At 39.4% G+C, this 21,435-nt stretch overlaps 1 protein-coding gene across 7 annotated transcripts in view; it reads left to right on the top strand.

Moving 5' to 3' along the window:
• ARB2A (ARB2 cotranscriptional regulator A) overlaps positions 1-21,435 on the top strand; it is a 255,332-nt gene that overhangs the window by 23,566 nt on the left and 210,331 nt on the right. For 6 of the 7 annotated variants that reach the window (XM_059873455.1, XM_059873457.1, XM_059873456.1 and 3 more), the window contains 2 exons: positions 2,170-2,271; positions 4,837-4,937. In XM_059873455.1, the coding sequence (XP_059729438.1) occupies positions 2,170-2,271; positions 4,837-4,937 (203 nt within the window). The remainder of the gene's footprint in view (positions 1-2,169; positions 2,272-4,836; positions 4,938-21,435) is intronic. The other variant, XM_059873459.1, reaches the window with a different exon arrangement.

Below are 21,435 nucleotides of genomic sequence, written 5' to 3'. Positions count from 1 at the left end.
GACACTTTAGATAATTTTAATTTGAAAAGTTGCACAAGAAGAAAGTGAATGTGTCAGTGGTTTCAGCTCTGACACATTCAGAATAGGTGCAGTTCTCCTTAGTGACTGATGAAAGCTGTAAATCATGACAAGCTGTACATATTGTGAATAAGCATAATATACTTCGTATACTGTGGTCCTTGATACTCAGGAGATTGATTTTTTTTTTTGTTGTTGTATAGTAAGTGACACTTCTGTGTAAATACATCTCAAAATAGATCATGGTAAGACGGTATGGAAACTCAAGTGAAATTAAATTCTAGGGATGCAGTGTGACTGGAATCTCTTCAGCACGGAGAGAAAGATGTGCTAAAGACTGTTGCTGCCTTGATTTTGCCGAAATACAAAGGAGGAAAGGACACATTTTTTACGTCCTGTTGTAGGAGATTTCTTTGACGAAATTCTATTCTTTTTCCATATCATTTGGTTGAGAACTGAAGGAGCTTCCTCAGAACTTCCAAAGGACAGTGCGCAAGAACAAACACATAATTGCTTGCATGAATTGGATTTCATGGGACTTGCTGTTAAATAGATGTGATGTAAAAGTGAGCTGTGGCTGAGAAAGACAGATTAAGAATCATCCAATCAGTATCTGGTGTTATATAGACATGTAGATACTACAGAGATACTTAGAAGCCATAGTTGGAAAGATGCTGTATTTCAGCAAACATACCAGATGGCTTTTGGTCCTCCAGCTTTGCCTAGTGGAATCACTCAGAAGGAAGTGTTGGTGACAGTCATGGATGCTGGAATAAATGTAAAGTGAACTTGAAGAGTTGTATAAGTGCAGGTCAAGGAACTCTCAAGAATGTTGAAGATAATTTTCAGTACATTTTAAACAATAGAAATTTCAAAGTGTTTAATGTGTCAATCCTAAGCTTAGATAATGTGGGTAGCCTACTGGCAACAAGACCAAGCAAAAATAGTGGTACAAAATATCAAAATAATTGTTTTAAGTAATACAAAGATGGAAACGTAGTTAATGCCAAATGAAACTTACAGAAAATGAGTCTTTTCAAATGGTTTTCTTTTTTTTGAGCTACAGTGTTGGATAATAATAAAGGTAAAAATCCATATGCTTAGAAATCTTAATGTATTTCCTTGGTAAACACACAGTATCTTGAATTATTAAATAATTATAGTTCAAAGTCGGTTTAGCACTCTGGAACAGAATGTTTGTGGGGTCTTCAATTTCATCTAACGAAGAAGTAGGAAAATATATTTTGGTGAAATCCTGCTGAATTGTTTCTTGATTTTTTTTTTAAATTAATAATCAGAAAATATGTTAGAAGCATAGCACTGCATTGCATGTGAATATGAAATGAGGAGAGATCATTGTACAATATTGCCTGTGTATGAAGTAACTGTTTAGTAGTTACATATAGATGTAAAAATGTCTCCATAAGTTTGCCTCTGGTTAAACGTAAATCCTTAAATCTAGGGTAAAGAATGTAGGTTATGCTAATTTTAGTGTACTTGCATTAGTGACTGTATTTAGTCTGTAGCAGGCCATACAATTCATAATCTGAAAAGGATGTGTATACCATGGCTTGCTGTAAAGTGGATAGAAGTTTCTCTACCTTGAGAGTGTTAAAGGGGGTGATTGAGCGGAGGATTCAGGCCTGACAGTCTGGGTATCGAAAGGGGGGAGCTGAGGACTGGTGTGGTCGCACATCTGGTAAATGCCAGTGAGATGATGTGCTCAGGTAATCTGAACTCCTCAAGAAGGCAGTCAAGATGCTATCAATTATTTGAAACTGAAGCTAGAGGACTTTATGTTAAAACCATGATGCATGCCTCAGAGACTTATTTTCTAACATTGAGGTAATGAATCATTGAAATGAATCACTGTGTCTTTGGTGACTTCCCTTTCTCTGGATATTTTTAGATTAACATAGAGATAAATAGGTAGGTAAATAAATAAGTAAATAAATGAGTATGTATACAGGCAGTGAAGTCCAGCTTTTGAACCTTGAACAAGATTTCCCATAATAGTGTTCTGTGTTTAGTAATACTGGGATATTCATCTGCCTGTAAGATCTACAAATATCAGTAAACACATTTTTTTAGTGCTGCAAAGGAAATAAAAGACACAGCATGTGTTATGTATTTTTTCTTTTCCTTTTTTAGATTTATTGTCTAGAATAGACTTGGATGAACTAATGAAAAAAGATGAGCCACCACTTGAATTTCCTGATACTTTGGAAGGATTTGAGTACATTTTTAATGAAAGTAAGTAATACGTGCTTTGTAAAGACCTTATGTAGAATAATGTTGAGCATTTATCAGAAGTTGAATTATACCTTATAAGTCCCTATTAAAATTTCATCCTTTCCTGTTAGGATTGAAATGTTAAACTTTAGTGCTGATAGACTTGTAAATCTGAGATCTGTTTTTTATTTCATACAATTATCACAAAAATCCCTCATTTCATACAATGTTGTGGTGTTGTACTGGGCCTACTTTGTGACTTCCTGTTTTCTGTTACAAAAGTGTTGTTGATACAAAAATTCTGAAAGTAATTTCTGTAGCATTTAAAAATCAGAATTAAAGATTGGTCAGTCATTAAAGCAATGTTTTATTTCCTGATTAATTTTTATGTCTACAAAGTTGTTTTTCAGATAATAATTTGTCCCAGCTAGTCCGTTTTTACCAACAGGAAAACACCTATGTATGTTGACAGAGGAATAAGCAATGTGATAGACTGTCTCTTCTGGTGTGGAACATAATTTTGCATTGCAGCCAAGTGTGTGACGACTGCAAGCAAGTACTTCCAGCTAGCTCAGTCTCTGTGTTAAGTGACTTAGTATTTATAATTTCCAGTGCATGTATTTTAAAATCCAGATGAGAAATGAGCTTCTGAGCTAAAGTAATACCAGACTGCAGGAAGTGACTCTTTCAAAATTGTTTAAAACCTGTAGAACAAATGGGAATATTTACAGTTTTGCTTCTTTGCAGTGCCTGCTCTGTGAACAGAGGAACTTTAGTTTCTAAATCTGCCTGTTTTACATCTTCCACTTTTAAAGGGGAAAAAAAAGAGCTTTCCTTTAAATGATAGTCATTTATGCAACACTTAGCTTTTTAATACCCTGATGGCTTTCACGGGTAGGTACTTCGAGACTAAAAGTGTCGTGAAAGTGATGCTCTTTCTTTGATGGAAGGAGTTCAGCTCTGTCACTTTTCAGCTCCTTATTTTTAGATCTGCACAGTGTCTACTGTCTTCCTTACTGACTTCAGAGTTAATGGTTCATATGTGGCTGATAAAAAGGGCTGAAATTTGAAGTTTGGGGATTGAATTATGTTACTGAATATTCCATTACTAAACCTCACAGCCTCAGTGATTTCCATAGAATGGAGGACAACCTATTACATATGCTAACGGTCAGCAGAGCAAAAAAATCACCATTTTGCATTTGTACATTTAATTCAAATGTTCAGTTGTGTATTTTTATGTCTTAATCATGCTTCTTTTTATGGTGGAAAAGTACAGAAGTTTTTTGTTAGATTATTTAAATCTGAATAAGGCAGGGGCTCCAGAAAGTCAAAGGAAAAATATAGCAGATACTTGTTACTTGTGGCGAGAGCCAGTTCATGAACTGTTGAATGGCATATTTGAAGAGCGTGTATCTGAGAAGGAGCAGCTGAAAGTAAAGTTATTATGAAAAATGTGAGAAGGAGGATGTTTGAGCCCAACACAAGGATAGGAAACTGTGGAGAAGTACTTCCGTGGTATCAAGTACATGAGATAAGGCAGGTCTGGTAAAAAGTTAACTCAGCAGATAAGCATAACTATTATAGACATGAGATCTTAAATATTTTATTTAAAGCATCAAGAATCAAAGTGTAAAAGTTCTGTAAATACATGAACCAAGTGATTTTTTTTCTATCCAAGAGGAAACATTACAGAGGAACCTTTGTTTCAGCATTCAAAGTTTACTGGCATATATCACTGTTTTTAGTATTTCACTGATAATACTGCAGTTTTCTAATGCTCTGAGATCATAACTTGTGTTTTGTCTGATAGGCTGAAATATTGTTGGTAAAATATTTGTTCTTGTGGTTGGCTTCCTACTGGTTGCCATTTTATTATTATCATTGTTTTTAACACAGTCCTTGTCTTTACAAGTGTTTGGATTTGCTGTTAACTTTGTCTTTAAATAAGGCCAACTGCAGGAAGTTACAATGAGAGCAAAAGTAGCGTGTGGTTTTGCTCTGAACAAGCATTCTGCTTTATTCTACTGTTGTAATCTCTGTGTTTTACTTGATTTTATCTTGGAGTTTAGATATTTTCCCTAACTCTGGACATGATTCTTTTCACGTTAGCTTAGAAAGTTGTTAGGCTTGAAGATAAATCTTTCGCTTACTTCCAGCTTCCAGCCCCTTTTGTATTTGCATTTCTTTACAACGCAGTTAGTTTTGAAGTGGAGGATTTGTAGCTACAATTCAATCACCTGTAGATCAAATGTTAACTGCTAATGTTTACATTTCACTGTTAATTCATAGCAGTTGGGATGTAAATATGTCTTGTGAAGTACTCTGGTCATTTGATATCTGTGTGCAATTTCACCATGTCATAATTTCTGTTTAGCTTAATCTGGCAGTATATATGATAAAACGGGAGTGCAATTTTTTATGCTACAATTGTTTTCTGTTAAAAAGCCTATAACCAAAAATGAGGATGAATTTATAATAGCTTGGTTTTTAGATGTAGACTTCTTTTAAAATTTTCAGCAATTGAGTGTGTCTTTCTTTTAATGATGAAGTATATTAACTGTAATTATTTTGTTTCTTTTAAAGAAGGGCAATTAAGACACATTAAAACTGGGGAACCGTTTGTTTTTAATTATCGTGAAGATTTGCATAGATGGAACCAAAAGCGCTATGAAGCCCTTGGAGAGGTACATAATTTATGTGTGCATGCATGTATATATATCTCTGTGTGTAGCATTTAAATATATGCACACGTTTAATATATGTGTGTGTATATATGTGTGTATGTGTACATATATAGGTATTTATGTGGATGTATATATGGGTATGTATATATGTGCGTGTGTTCATGTGCTATGGGTTTTGTTCTGTTTCTCTGTAGATGTGATATTTTTGCATACATTAATAAAGTCTTAGTGAGGTTCCAATCATTTAGTATAAGGTATTTCAGGATTTACTGCATATTAATGCTCTAACAGTAATTTCCATTGTTTGCTATATAGCTTAGGGTGTGATTTAGATTGCTGTTTGACTTTAGTGTATCTTCATAATAGAATATCATCTACTTACATAAGTCAGATTACACAGTGCAGTATTTTCTTTAACCTTAGTCACCTCATGGATTACAAAGCTGTGACAATTTTCTTTTTAGCTGAAGATAAATGCATTGGTTGATTTTCTCATGTTACCTGGAGATACCAGGAACCACTAAGTAAAACAGAAATCTGAAGTTGAATTGGTTAATTATCTGTTGGTGTATTACATATTTGGATGCTACTGGTACTTCCTAGGCAGTTCAGCCCCCCATAGCTCCGTGCTCACTCCTCACTGTGGAATAGGGGAGAGAATCAGAAGGGTAAAAATGAAAAATTCACAGGTTGCGTTACAGTTTAATAGGTAAAGTAAAAGCTGTGCACACAAGCTGTGCACAAAATAAGAAATCAATTCACTTCTTTACATCAGCAGGCAGATGTATAGCCATCTGCAGGAGAGCAGGGCTTGTTTGTGCATAATGTTGCCTTAGGAAGAAAAGTGCCTTATCCATACAGTCCTGGAATGGGTTTGGATTGAAGGGGGCCTTAAATGTCATCTAGTTTACACCCCCTGCCATAGACAGGGACACCTTCTACTGCATGAGATTACTTGAAGCCCTGACCTTGAAGCCTGGCAGGGATAGGGCATCCCCAGCTTCTCTGGGCAAAGTCTTCCAGTGCCTCACCGCCCTCACAGTCAAGAACTTCCTAACATCTCATCTAAACGTACCTGCTTTTGATCGTTTTGAAGCTATTGCCTTTGTCCTATCACTCCATGTTTTTGTCAGCAGTCCCTTTCCAGCTCTCTTGTGGCCCCTTTACTGGAAGCTGCTGTAATATCTCCCTGGTGATGTCTGTTCTCTGGGTTGAGCAACCCAAACTCATTCACCCTCATTCAACCTCATGGGAGAGGTGCTCCAGCCCTCTGGGGGTGCTCTGTGCTTGCTTGCTCAGCTTCTGTTTCGTGTGTGTGTCAGCCTGGGCTCTCTGCTGGAGCTGCCCAGCTGTTTGTCCTACCAGAGCTTTCTTACCAGGAATTGATGAAGCTTGCTTTTTACCTTGTCCTCCTCATTCTTGCCAGGAGCTGTGGCAGGGAGTAGAAAGTGAGTGGGGCTACTGAAGGTGCTTCTCACATCTTTTCACTTTGTATACTTTTCCAAAAAAGGGGATAGTGCTGTGTCTTGATACACATTTCTTCTGAGAGGAAATACTGTTACATGGCCTATGTGTATGGATGTTTTTGTGTGTCTACATTGTTCAAATATTCCCATTTTTCAAATAAGTGAGTTGGACAAGACATGATTCTAAAGATCAGTATGGGCTGATCTTTAGAATCACGTGTCACACACTTGCCTATACATATTTGGAAATACATGGCAGATTTCACATTCTGTGCATCTGAAAAGTGTGTGAAAATATCTTCAACCCACAGTAGTATGAAAAGCTTTTTATGATTTTTTTGGTGTACTTGTTCTGGGACCAGGGATCTTATATCTGTGATCTGTGTTGTGCATTTTGCCTTAGTTATCATCATTCTCCGTGTTCCTGTTTGAATGATCTCTGAAAATCCACTTTGTTTATATTGGTAGGTAAAGGACAAGGAAAGTCAGACGTCTGACAGGGAATTGTTCTAAGTTGTCTGCTTTGTTTTTTTAGAGGAAAAAAACCCTCAATCTGGCTTTCATTCTTTTTCTACTAGGTGCTCGGTACTACATAATTGTTCCAACAAGCCACAAATTTATAGACGTTCCGTTGTCTGGTTTTGATGTAGTTATTTGGGAACATGTAGGTTCCCAAATAACTACATCACAAAGGAGGTGCTGATCCTTGGCATTTATTCACGTAATTAAAATCTTGTTTTGTGCCATAAATTAGTGGGTCACTGATGCAAATGTTGAATAATACTGGAGTGGTATATCACCCTCTGATAAGCTGTTTTGTAGTCTAAGGTGAAGATGTGTTTAGCAAACTGTGGTAGCTTAAGAAGCAGTCACTCAAATGATTTATAAAGCGATGTAGTAAAATCTGGCCTTAGGCCTTTGCTTTGAAGCATCATCCTTTGGTTGTAGGAGTTCTTCAGTGTGCATTTAGGGTTCAGTTATGTAGCTTGTCATCCAGTGAGATGATGAAGTAGCTATATTTGTATCACTGAACAAAATTGTTTTATGTATTCAGCGTTTCCATTGTTAGCTCAGTCATTGCATGCTGGTTTTCTAATTTTTAAAGGATGTGTATATCCTTCACAAGGAAACTTTTTACTGTGCATATACATATATATATATATATATATATGTGTGTGTGTGTGTGTGTGTGTGTGTGTTGTGGGGTGTTTTTAATGTGTTTTATTGATTTTTAAGAAGTGAGTGGCCTTATAAGTTCCTGGCCTTATAATCAGCCAGAATCATTCTCTCTTTCCTGGAGCATTAATACATTTCATTTCGGTTATCCATGGGGGGTTTTTTGGATGATAAAAGTATTAATACACTGTCTGTGATGTTCTGCCATTTTTCTGATTGTGTGGAAATTGGTTCTTCAAAAATCAAAATGGTTTGCTTACATCTCCACTCTTTACATCTTTTTATTCTTCATTCACTCATTAGTTATTTCAGGCACACAATTTTTTTTCTGCAGCCTTTTGATATGTGTTGCTAATAGACAATTTAGTGAACTGTTAATAATTTTGTGATTCTTGTTCAGTCATTTCTATTGTGGCATTGAATTTTGTAGTGAGCCACTCCATTTGCTTTTTAAAATTTAAAATGGCAGCAGAAGTGCATAGAGCATATGTTGCAGCTGCTTCGAACTGATGATTATCTATGTGGCAAGTTTGAAGTATGATTGAGAAATTTTGTGACAACAGTTTAGTTGTTGCAGACTTTTGTTGACTTTCTACTTTTATACTCATGTAGTATCCGGAGTATCCCTAGCATCAGAAGGTGAATATTGTCTGTTGCTTTGCATGTATCTTACAGCCTAAAGGCAGTTATAATTTGTTGATTACTTGGAGGCCATTGAACACTGGCATTAATATTTTTGGGAGTGCCTTCACTGATGAAAAGACTTTTACCTGTACTGACAGTTTACTTTTCTACCAATGTCTTGGAAAATTTAAAGAGAATTTGTAAATATGTAGATTATAATGTGGACCATGACATAAATATCTCTGCTGTGATGCTATTGAAGTTAATGCTGTGTCTTGTAATTGCAGTCTTTCTGACCTGCAAAAGGACCTACCTGTCCGTAGGCAGGTAGCAAAAGAATTGAGATGGTTTTTTTGCAGTCACCATAGCATAGTATTTTGTATTTATGTACAACAGATATGTAGAACAAAGAAATGGAACACTTAAATCAGAAATTCCTGGTGTCATGTATGATAAGAGACAGTTAATTTTATGTCATCAGAGAAGTTTTATTCCACTGAATAAACTGCTTTAAAGTATGTTCCCAAATGTTAGATCCAGCTCATCACGAAGTAGATTGCCATCAGGGTTAATATTTAAGTAGTGTGTGTGGGATAAGTATGTAAAATTATGACCTTGACAACCCATAATTCAGATGGCTAAGAGTAAAATGGGATTTTTATTTCCAGATCTTCTTTAAGTTAAAGAACAGCTTGGTCTTAACATGATTTAAAAAATAAGCATTCACCTGCTACTAATTTCCTCCTTGGTTGCAAAGATCATTACTTGTTTTGATGACTGAGAGGCTATTTACATAGCACAAATGAAAGCATAGAGCAGCAGAAGAGGACATGTAAGTTAATGAAGAAGGAAGCATTAAGTAGTCTGCATTTGAAAGGGTAGCTTCTTGCATGAATAACCCAAAATCTGATGATAGGCTGCACGTGCACCTGATAGTACTTAAGGTCCAATCTTGCAGCCAAAGCTTATGTGAATAAACTCAATAGGTCTGATCTTGTGAATAAGGGCTTCAGGATCAAGTTTCAAATAAAATGTGCAGATTATTAGTAGAAATCCTTACACTCTTAGTTTCAGTTTCTTTGCAGTTTATCGTTGAAACATTCCAGATTTTATCCGCCTAGCAATGCTTTAGGATAATATAAAGTACATGCTTCACACCATGGATTGAGCAAAATTGCTTGTGTACCTCAACTTCCTTTAATGTATTTGCTGTTACTTATTTACTGTTTAGAAAAACTCTTACTGAGTCAATGAAATAAATTTATAGTGATGTAACATATTGTTGGATTCATGAACATTTGCCTTTATGGAAAGCCTGCTTGGCTTGTCCTGTTGAAGAGGTTTTTCTGTTCAGAGATTAGATACTAAATACTTAACAGGTGTCTGTGGAGCATGTGTGAATTGAATTTTTTCAGTGTCTTGTATTACCGCTAAATAAGGGTGAACTTCCATGGAGGTAGCAAAAAGGCTCACTAAAACTCCTGTTTCAGAGGAAGAGTGAAAGCATCTAATTCAAGTATCTCCCCTGTCCTTATTTTTAAAAGTGGTTAATTTCTGGTTTGTGCTGTTTCTCTGCAAGCTATGCCCCATTTTGGTGGTTTAGGAGTGGTTTCACTGAGGCACTCCAAACTGTGTGCTGCTTCCTTCCTTCCTTTCCCTCTCTTCCGCTGTGGTAGGATGGAGAGCATTGGGGGCAAAAAAGTAAATATGATGGGTTGACATAAGAACAATTTGCTGGAAACAGCACTGAGATAAGAAAATTAGCAGAAACAGCAAAAATATTAATAGCAAAGAGTGTACGAAAGCAAAAGAGTGATTTCCATGCAAAAGGTTCACCATGGAGGTCTGATCCATGCAGCCAGGCTCCCTTGCTCCAGAAGTGATCCCTTCCCTGTTTGTGGAAAATATCAGGGAGGTACAGAATAACCTTGGGGTCCTAGCGATGCCACTGCTCTGGCTGCTGTGGAAATGAACCCTGTCCTGGCCAGAATCAGAGCCCTCATCTACTAATGAACATTGCAGAAGGCTTTTTGCTGTAGCAAAATTTTCCAGTGGAGTCAATGTCACAAAAAATGTTTACAATTGCACCTCTTCTTGAGGTACACATCACATTTCCCCATCCATCTGTACTACCCATGAAATGCACTCGGGTCCTTCAACAAAAACAATCCCACTGATGGATTTGCCATTGTTGGAGGCCATCTAATCCAAACTGTTGCCCCTAACAGATTCCGCATATGCACAATGGAACTCTGTCCCTTCTGTGGTATGTGGGGGTTTTGATTGGGCAGGGCCAGCTAGACTGGAGCCTCTAGTGTTAACTAACCAGGTAGTCTTCAAATGAATGTAGATCCCAGTGTTTGTAGATTCCACCACCCATTGCTTTCAATGTGGTTTTAACAGTCCATTGTATCATTCAACTTTCCCAAAAGCTGGTGCATGACATGGAGCATGATACACACTCAGTACTGTGCTCTCTGGCCATGAGGTCTATGAGGCCTTTTCCTGGTCTTAAAAAATTGAGAGCCAGACACAGTTAATGGATAAGGGGTTTTTACCTCTGTACTTTAATAAGAGTGCTGTGGTGCACCATTTCATCAAGGTGGGATGTGCCGCAAAGCATGCACACGATAGATCGCATATACAATTTATAGACCTTATAAATTAGCATATTTAACAAAGATGCCCCAATGGGAGGCCTGGATGGATGGCATGATATTCCCCTATTCTAGGAATTCCCCCCTGGATGGGCCAAATTTCTAGTTTACAGGATATGTTCTAGAGAAGACCTTAGTTTCCCAAGATAGTGTAGGGTTTTCCAGCCTCCTGCTATGAGGCCTCTAGGATGTTTGGTCTCCTGGCCTAACAAAATACTAGGGCTATGTTAAGTTATCAGACATAAGGAATTACAAGTATGCATGCTAAAAAGACTGAGGATACATGAAAGTAATATAAAAGGTATATAAAAGAAAAGGCAAAAGATCATCTTCAAATCAGTACAACTCAATTTTTTCTGGGGTGCCCTGTTGCCGCAGGACTTGCTTTCTGAGGCCCAAGCTGGTGTTCCAGGCAGTGGTGTGAGGCACAGGGTTAGGGTGAGGGCAATGTAATTAATAACCTGCCAAACTTTCCACTATTTGTATTTCGACCATAATCCACCACACACACCACAGGGGCTGTACCTGCTTGGTGTGCTTGATCACAGTGCATGTTTTACAGTTATGAAATTTCACCTGGGAAATAGTGTCCATTGTTAAATCCACCCCATAGTTAAGCCATGAGCCCATCTGTATCATTACATCTCTTCCCTGCTGGCCTGAGGCATCATGGGCCCACCAACCAGAAATAATTCACCCTTATGTTGCCAGTCCAGATCCACCTGAGACAGTTTAATCTTGGCAGCCCAATTCACCTGTCCATTCTTCAAATGCTATTCAGTAGCCTTACTCTTCCCTGTGTGCATTGCATACATGAAATACCTAGCCAGCTTCTCTACCTGAGTAGTGATGTCAGCCAGCTTCTCTATCTGAGTAGTGATGTCTTGTCACAGTTTTTCAGCCCAGATGGGTTTACCTTTGTCCTGACAATTGGTCTTTTTCCATTGGTCCAGCCACCCGTGCAGTGCATTTACTGTCACCCACAAGTCAGTGCGGTGCTACTGGCCATTTCTCTCATTCTGTGACATTTAAAGCCAGCTGGATGGCTTTCAGCTCTGCAACCTGACTTGATGCACCTTGTCCCTCCATAGCTTCGGTGACTCACCATGCAGAACCCTGTACAGCTGCTTTTTGTTTTCAGTGTAGCCCAGCCATACAGTAGGAAGTATCAGTGAAGAGATCATATTCCTTTTGATTTTCTGGTAGCTGATTATATTATGGGGCTTCATCAGCATGTGTAACTTCCTCCTCCTCTTCTTCTGATGATAATCCACGTTTTTTACCTTCAGGCTGAGTCATGATGAATTCTAAGATCCCTGGGCAGCTGGCATTTGCTGTTTAAGCTTTCTGTATGATCAGAGTTATCCAATTACTCCACATAGTATCGGTGGCATGATGTGTGGAAGGGACTTTGCCTTTGAACGTCTTGCCCAGCACTGGCGGTCAGGGTGCCAAGAGGAGCTGTGCTTCACTGCCCATCATTGGAAGCAGCTCAAGCCCTTTCATAAGCTGCCAGAATCTTTTTCAGTTGTAATGTAGTAGGCCTCAGATCATTTGTATCCCCATCTCCAGGGTTCATCCTCTAGTCTCCTCAGGTACTTTTCCAGGGATTCCAGGAAGGACCATTCTTCCTGACTGTAGTGTAGACCACATTTTTCACATCCTCTCCTCTTCTGACTGCCTCTAGATCTGCTGCATGAAAAATCTCCTGTTTGATTTGTTCAAAAGCTTGTCATTCAGGTCACCACTTAAAATCATCCTTCCTCCAGATCACGTGCTAGAGAGGACTCACATCTGCAATATGCATCCTCCAAAAACCCACAGAATCTAAGAAAGCCTGTGTTTCCTTCTTGATGGATAGCAGGGACATAGCTGCTGCTTGGTAGACCATGTCCATTGGAATCCAGTGGTGTCCATCTTGCCATTTTACTCCCAAAAAAAGAATTTCCTGGACAGGTCCCTTGACCTTACTTTTCTTCACAGCAAAAGCAGCCTTCAGAAGGATTTGCATTATGTTCTCCCCTTTCTCACAAACTTTCCTTGCTGTGTTCCCCAGCAATGTGGTGATGTCATCAATGTAAGTGTTCTGGAGCCTCACCCTTTTCCAGTGCAGTCTGGGTCAGTCCGAGGCAAATAGTGGGCCTGGGTTTCCACCCCTTGCACATCCAGTTCCAGGTTCTTTATGCCCTTCTAGATGGCTGCAAACTGTGGCGTGCACTCATGGCTAAACACATGGAGAAAAATACATTTGCAATGTCGGTGGTGGCACCACTTTGCTGCCTTGGACTCCAGCTCGTACTGAAGTTGCAGCACACCTGGCACAGCAGTGCTCAGTGGTGGTGTGACTTTTTTCAGGCCATGATAGTCCACTTGTCAGTCTCCACTGGATTTTACACACTAGTAGTCCCCATAGCCATATGGGACTACTAAAGGGTGAGTGAGTCTTGCTGGCCACTCCCTGGTCTCCAGAACCCATCTCATGGCTGAGGTTCAGAGAGTCCTGGTTGGTGTGGTGTTATCAATGGCGCACTGCTTTGGTAGTGATTGGTACCTGTCATTCTTCAACCCTCAGCAGTCCCGTGGCAGAAGGGTCCTTTGAGAGACCAGGCAAAGTATTCGGCTGTCTGACTTCCTCTGTCTCCACAGCAGCTCTCCTAAAAGCCCACCAATGGCCTTTTGGGGTCCTTGAAATACCCTCTATTGCAACCTACCCTTGAAGGTGAGGGTAATGAAGATTCTTGCTAATAGACCCCCTTGGAACAGATTTGAGTGAAATGACAGAGTCATCAGTGTTTATAAGTATATATAAGAAAGTTTATTTTAGAATAATTTTATTGTAATGGAAAGCAGATATGTAGCTGGTTTGGTTATTATTGTCTTGGTTTAAGATAATTTTAGTGGGACGCTCTAGAATAAGGTACCTCCTCTTAATTTAAGCAATAAGGAGAAATTAATATTAATAGATGTAAGTGAAAAAATATAACAGTTTGTTGAAGAAATTGAATAGCGACAGGCAAAAAAAGTAACAGCTGTTTTTTGGTTTGGTTTGGGTTTTTTTTAATTTAGAATAACCATCGTAGTATTATGATTTACATGTAAGATGTTCACTATGGAGCTGGACCTGAGCCCGTGGCAGCCATGGTACCCTAACCAGAAGAGACCCCTTCTCCCTGCAGGAGAGTGCCCTTCTGATGGCGTAGCAATGATGTGAGGGGGTATAGAATAAAGTCTGGGTCCCAGCCATGCCCCCTCCAGGCTTCTGCAAGAATTAACCCTGTCCTTGCCAGAGCAGGACACACATCTACTTGTGAATATTGCAGAAGGTTTTTTGCTTTAGCAGAATCTTCCAGTGGAGCCGATGTTACAAAAAACATTTATGGTTGCAGTATTTGGACAAAAATATAAAGGTAGGCAGAAGAGAGAATTAGCCACTATCTTTAAAATATGTGAAGGTGTGATCTTATTTCTTATTATATGGAGAAGAATCTATGTGGAACAGAGAATCTTGAGTATACCAGCTGAAGGAAGCGCCTAAATGAGCCTTATCATTTTATGGACAGCAAAGGCAGTTATAAATGCAGTACTTTAGCAATCCATTCCCTATGTGTTATAGGGTTTTTTTTATACTAGTTTGATTATTTTCAGTTTTTGCTAGGTAACTGCAAAATAGAAAAATGGCAAAGAAGACTTTAAACAAATCAGGTACAACAACTAAAAAATTGGGGCATGATACTGAATTTCTCTCTAACAGTAGTTCCGAAGCTCTAAGTTTCTAGAAAGTTCCAGCCTTTTACTTTTTCCATTTTTGAATCAATGTTTCTGATAATAGAGAAAGTTAGTAGAGGCAGCTGAAAAAACTAAAATTAAGTATGTGTACAGTCTTTGTAATTTTATGAAGATGTGAGCTTTTAACAGTTCATTAATTTTCAGCATTTCTTTTTTCTGAGTGAAGTAAATGGACAGCTAGGATTCAGGACTACTTAACAGTACCTACAGAAATTTAAATATGAATCTTCATTACATGCAGTATATTCATTTGCATATGCTAAATCAGCTTTCAAAATCTGGTGTTTGTGAAGACTTTTTAGTGGCATGATTATGTCAGATGTGCTTCAGTGAACTCTTCTAGTTTGCAGGCAGCAATTGGCAGTACGTTGGTTCATCAGAGTAACATGTTCTCGAAAGGTTCAGAGATAGATAGTTTTATAATTATTGTTAGCATGATTTTTGAAAGAAATTATGAGCATCTCATAAACCCAGATGGGAGTTTGTTACATTGTTGATAAATGTGTTTTACATTTTTAAATTGATAAACAGTGAAAAGCAGAAAAGATACAATAAGGCAGATGGTTGTTTATAAAGCACTTGTAAGTTGCTGCAATTCAAAGACTGGTACTAATTGTTAAAAAGAAGACAAAAATTGGAATAGGGGGAGTGTTTCAATGAGTTCATCATGAGCTTTTTAAAAATGAGACCTTCAGCAGCTTTAGTTCAATTAGAACCATTCTTGCCATTCAGGGTTTACATGCAAAAGTTTAGACTCTCAGTTCTTAACTTTTGTACCAGCCATTTTCATATAGCTGAAATTAAAGCTACAGCTAATCTACCTGTATGTATCCATTCCTTTCTTCTTCTTTTTTGTGGTTAGGAAAAAACACCCAAAATTTATTGCACAGCAGAATGAAGTTGAATTATCACTGGACTTACTAATTGTTTCCATTTAAAAAGAATGAGCACAGTAGCAAACTCCAAAATCAAGCAGACGTTTTACAGCAAGGAAATAAAATGGTAGCTAGTTGACTTGTTTTTCATTCAAGGAGTGGTGAAAAACATGTTTTTTGGCAACTATGTGGCCAAAATAAATATATTTTTAAGTAGTGCATAGGCAGAACACCAGTCAGTATGTGTGATGAAACAAGTTGGTGCACCTTTTTCTTGTGAATGTTTAGGTCGACTTTCCATTAGTGATCTAAAAAATTTCCATGAAAGATGAAGTATTTTCCTGGTTTTTCCACAGGAGTTTTTTGAAAAACAGATATGTAGATTTACTACCTTCATCAAGCATCTCTTCTAAAATATATTTTCAATTGGAGAACTCCAGAAGAGCCTGTTCTTTCACGGGATTTTCAGTTTTTGCATGATAAAGACTTCCATGCTTTCTGTATTTTCAACAAGATACCTATACATTTTATTTCTCTCGGGATATTTTTATTAACACTTAGCAGAGCACTGATGCTGTCAGTAAAGCTGGATCAGTTGTGTCAGTCTTTAATAGAAATAACTGGAAAGTTGCAAAGTTGTATTAGGCTGATCTGCTAAAAAAAAATGCAGAGTGCCCTTAAGTAGGAACATCCTTACCATTGTAATAGCTACAGTTCTATCTGCCTACTCTAGTGATGGAGCCTTCCAGGTGTAAAGGAGATCCTAGATGAAGCTCACTCTGTTGAAGTGCAAGAGAGTTTTCAGTTTCCATGGTAGATGGAGCTAGACTTACAGCATGACTGTGAAGCTGACTTGTAGGGGAGAAACTATGCTGGTTTTCAAGTTTGGAAGGTGGTCATATGTAATGATTCACTTAAGTTTTGTGAAGTTTGTATGAAAACTTTAGAAGAAGCACCATGAATCCTCTGTAGCTGTTACCTAATCCTCTGGGAATGGTACTGAATGTCAAGACTTTTACAGTCAGAATGTGATATAGACTAAGAGAAGAAAGAACAGTTGTTTTAATCTCTTGCTCCATAGTTAAATCCAAAAGAATTAATTGCTCTAGGCAATTTGGCCTACTTTTATGCTGCTTCAGGATAATATTTAAACTGTGAAAAGTTTGAAAGCTCTTCGTATGCAACTGTCTTCTTTCCATTTTTGGTACCAAACAGCTGTGCTTTCTATATGCTGTCAGGTTTTGATCTTAAAGCTGAGATCAAAACCTGACAGCATACTAATTATGGGAAACTAATACTAATACATTTCCCATACTAATTATGGGAAATGTAGTTTGAAGCTCCTGCTCTGAGTGAAGTAGAAGACCATTTAAGAAGGCCTTACAACTGCTTGTCTCAACACCTAGCTCTAAAACTCTACAGGGAATTTGTGGGTTTGAAGGTTTGATCAGGACTGGTGTTCTTATGTAGCTTTCAGTATGTGTCCTTTAGAACAGTGATTTCTAACCTGAGGGTATGCACACCAGAGAAAGCAACTAGGAAAGCAAACCCAGGCCTACTTAGCAATCCATGTCTTTACTAGAATAATGTGTAAAGGTCTGCACACTTCAGGTTCAAAATACTTGGGTCTTTAAGAAATCAGAATAAGCTCATCCTTCAGTGAGAGTTTGTTTCATTTTAAGTGTATCTGCTTTAAATATCAAAGCTGTGCCTTTTTTTGGTGCTCCTGTTGGTATGGATCCTGCCACCTATTCTTAAATTCCTCTGTTATTCAGTTCAGTGGGACAAATCTGGTTGTGTGTACAGACCAGGGGAACAAGAACAAGAGGCTGGGAAGCAGTGCTATGGAGAGGGACTTGAGGTTTTTTGTTAGTGCAGTGCTGCATATCGGTAAACAATGTGCTCTGGCAGCTGGGGGCATCAGGCCCATCAGTGCCAGACAGTTGGGGGAGGGAATTGTCCTGTTCTGCTCTGCATTGGGTATCTCACCTTGAGTATTGTGTGCAGTTTTAGGCACCATAATATCAAAGACATTAAGCTATTAGCAGTCTGAGGGAGGGCCATGAGGATGGTGAAGGATCTGGAGGGGAAGCCTTATGAGAAGTGGCTGAGGTCACTTGGTTTGTTTGGCCTGGAGGAGACTGAGGGAAGACCTTGTCATGTCCTCAACATCCTCACAGGGGGAAGCAGAGGGGTAAGAACTGACCTCTTCATTCATGTACCAGTGACAGGACACAAGGTAACAACATGAAGCTGAGTTTAGGAAGCTTCAGGTTAAAGATAAGGAAAAATTTGTTCACCCAGAGGTTATTGGACACTGAAACAGGTTTCCAGGGAAGTGGTCACAGCACCTAGGCTGTCCGTGTTCAAGAAGCATTTGGACAACACTTGGGGACGTGGTGTGAGTCTTTGGGCTGTCCAGTGCAGGAGCAGGAACTGGACTCGATGATCCTCATGAATACCTTCTAACTCAGCTTATTCTGTAATTCTATGTAAGTTTCAGTTTCAAAGTGCATATTGCCTCCCACCTACTGATTTTTCAAGATCATGATGCACTTGGAAAGGTACGTACCTGATAGTACTTATTCCACTACTCAGTTCTACTGTGTTTTGCACGTTGAGAGGGTTGTGTGCCTTGAAATCAGTTTGTAGTAGTAGAAAAGGAAACAGCTTGTTTGGTAACATTAGCTTATACCCACAGTTGTCAGCCAGGAACAGAGCTCTTGTTTGTCCTGAATTTCGATCTACTGGTAAGTTTACAGTGTCACATCGCTTCTTTTTGAAGTGTTTTGGGAATGTCAGGGACCATTGGATGCTACTTTGCTAGGACTACATAAGGATTAAAAATGAAGTAAAAGGTCTGATAAATTCTTGCAGATATCAGCATAGTTCAGTGGTCTAGTTGAAAAAATTGGTTGCAGTGGTCTAGTATGCAAAAAATACTTCCAGATGTATATGGTTGTAGGTAAATAAAATTCAAATAATTATCACCTTCTGAAGGTTACCAAGTTGCATACTGAGTTGCAAGTCAGGTTTTATCAGTTCTCCATCAGTAAGCTAAAACTGCAAATTAATAGAGTATGTAATTAATATTTCTTTCTGGAGTAAATCTTCCTTTGTACACATACTGTATGACTAGGTAATTTCAAAGTAAATCTGTAAGATGATGTTCACTTACCTTCCTGTAAGACAAATCTGATGTCAGTTCACAGTCAGCCTAAGAATTAAAATAAATTTTTTATTTTCTTCAGCTGTCTTTAGAAAGTTATACTCTTTGGTGAAATGCTCAGTGTATTCTTCTAGTTTCAGTTTCTTTGGCTTACCTTTCTGAAATAAACAGGGCAGGAGATTTTCCTCCTTTTAATGCCTTTATTAAAGTGATCAGCTCAAAGTGGGGTTTTGGCAGATCTGGGGAGTTCTGCTACTGCTCCCGTCAGTGACTCTGAAGAGGAAGATTTGCAGCTCTGTCCCCTAAGGGCCAGAGCCAGGAATCCTGTCCTCGAAAAGGCAGTGGGGGTATAGCCAGGTTTCTCAGTTTGGGTTATCAGTCCAGGGGGTCCTGGGTCCGACTGGCATCATTTGTAGTTGGGGAGAGGAGTGACCGAGGTTTTCAAGCATCTCTGCCGGCTCCGGACCTCGGCCCTGCTGTCCAGACACCACCCTGACTTCTCAATTCTGCTTCGGCTCGTCTCTTTTGGGGTATTTTCCAGGATTTGGTGGAGGTCTCGTCTCAGTGCAGTTTGGGTTTGAGATAAGTTTGCATTTCTCCTGAGATGCAAATATCCCCCTCTCCCCACCGTCGAGGGGAGGTTGTCATCCTCCTGGCAGCAGGCTAGGGTGGTTCTGAAAAACAAGAATTCTCCACAATAGAGAGTTAAACGGCGATACTTAAGGATACTCAAGGGGTGATTCCAACATTTCACTAACAAAGAACTCTTGGCCAGCTATCAATTCCCAGCTCGACTGAAAACTCCTCTGCAGCCCCTTCTCTTAAAAAAAAAAGGTAACTTTTTTGTTCATAACACTTTCCATCTTCACAGGAAACCAATTGAGGATAGTGTTAGATATTTATATGGAATTTATTTGGTTGCAATATTAAGTGAACTGCTAGTAATTTTTGACATAAAAATAGCCTGTAACCCTAGAGATAATATAGGTGAAATAAACACAAATTAAGTAAATCATAAGGTGACTAGGAGTGGAAAGTGAAGGTTGGTGCACATTTTTAGTGCCATTTAATATTTTGTTGGAAATATGGCTACATTTTTGTTGGAAAAAAGGCTACATTCTGTAACAGAAAACATCCTTAGATCATAGCAACATATTTTTGGGTTGCTTTGCAATATTCAGGAGTGCAGATGCTCTTGATCCTGCATTACACCTCATAATTTTAGGAATGCAGTGGTGGGAAAATAAGGCACATTAGCCAGCAGCAGAAATAGCAGAAGAAGCCATAATACTCACTTCTCTACCTAGCAAAACCAAGATTGTTTGGCTGACTAATAAAAGGAGCATTCAGTCGAGCAAGCGATGATCTTCAGGCAATTTGCAGGCAATTTAGAAGAGGCTTTAGGGACAAGCATGTCAGTGAGGGCGTGGCACTGCCGTTAGTGGGCAGTTCCCCTGAGCAGGGGTATCGAGAAGGGTGCACACAGGGTTTGGGTGATGGGTTGCATCTTTTGGTTGGTTTTGGGATGCTTTTTTTCCTTTTTTTTCCAAGAAATGGTTTACAAATGATCAAAGGCCTTCTGCTGCTGCCAGCGAACTGTGCTGAGCCCAAACAGAACCCGCCAAGAAGGACACATCTGTCCAGATCGCTGGCTGCAAGGAGCCTGGGGGCAGTAGCAGGGGACAGTGCAAAAGGCACCTGTGCGTGGTGTGAGCCGGTGAATGATCTGCTCTGTCTGGTAGCAGAGCTTAAGCAAGAGGTGGAAAGGCTAAGGAGTACTAGGGAGAGCAAAAGAGAAATCAGCTGGTGGAGTTACAGCCTTGCAACCCTGAGAGAAGCTTGGCAGGAGTCAGAGGAGCCCTGTCCCTCTTACCACCAGGCAGAAGGAGGAGACCTAGCAGATGGGGGAATGGAAATAGGACCTACTCAGAGAGGTCGCAAAAATTCCCTCCTGACCCCCTTCACCTTCCCAGGTGCCCTTACAGACTAGGTACAAGGCCCTTGGTCCAGAGAGGCAGATGATGGTAAACAAAAAAATCTGGAGAGTCTCCCAGGTGCACTTTGTCAGTCGGATCACAACCTCAGGAAATTAAGAGTAAAAGAAGGGTAGTTGTAGTAAGTTCACCTTCTGAGGGGAACTGAGGGCCCTGTATGTCACCCAGACCCATTCCACGGGGAAGTCTGCTGCTTTCCTGGGCCCAGGTATGGGATATCAGCAGGAGATTCCTGAACTAATTCACCCCTCTGATTATTACCCACTGCTGCTTATCCAGGTTGGCAGTGATGAGGCTGACAAGAAGGGTACCAGGTCATTTGAAAGGACACCAGGGCTCTGGATTGATTGGTTGGTGGGGCAGGAGCGCAGGTGTGGTTCTGCTCAGTTCCTTCAAGAGTAGGGATGAATGATAAAAAGAATAGGAAAACCCATATAACCACTAAATGGCTGCTTAAAGGCTGGTGCCATCAGAGGAATTTTGGTTTTTCTACCATGGGCAATTTTTACAGCACCAGGCCTGCTTGAGTCAGATGGGCTCCATCTGTCCAACAAGGGCAAAAGGATTCTAGCCCATGAGTTGGCAGGGCTGATTGAGAACGCTTTTAACTAGGTTTGAAGGAGGAAGGGGATAAAACCAGGCACTCCAAGGGTGGTAAGCCAGAGTCAGGAGTGAAATCAGCAGCACAGCTGATGATGCAAGCAGTGTGGGTTACCAACAAGGGGCTGGAAGCCATGGTACAGCAGGAAAG

Source organism: Haemorhous mexicanus, chromosome Z (assembly GCF_027477595.1).
Source record: "Haemorhous mexicanus isolate bHaeMex1 chromosome Z, bHaeMex1.pri, whole genome shotgun sequence".
NCBI classification, from domain to species: domain Eukaryota; kingdom Metazoa; phylum Chordata; class Aves; order Passeriformes; family Fringillidae; genus Haemorhous; species Haemorhous mexicanus.
Note: the sequence above shows the minus strand (reverse complement) of the source record. Positions and strands in the feature narration are given on the sequence as shown.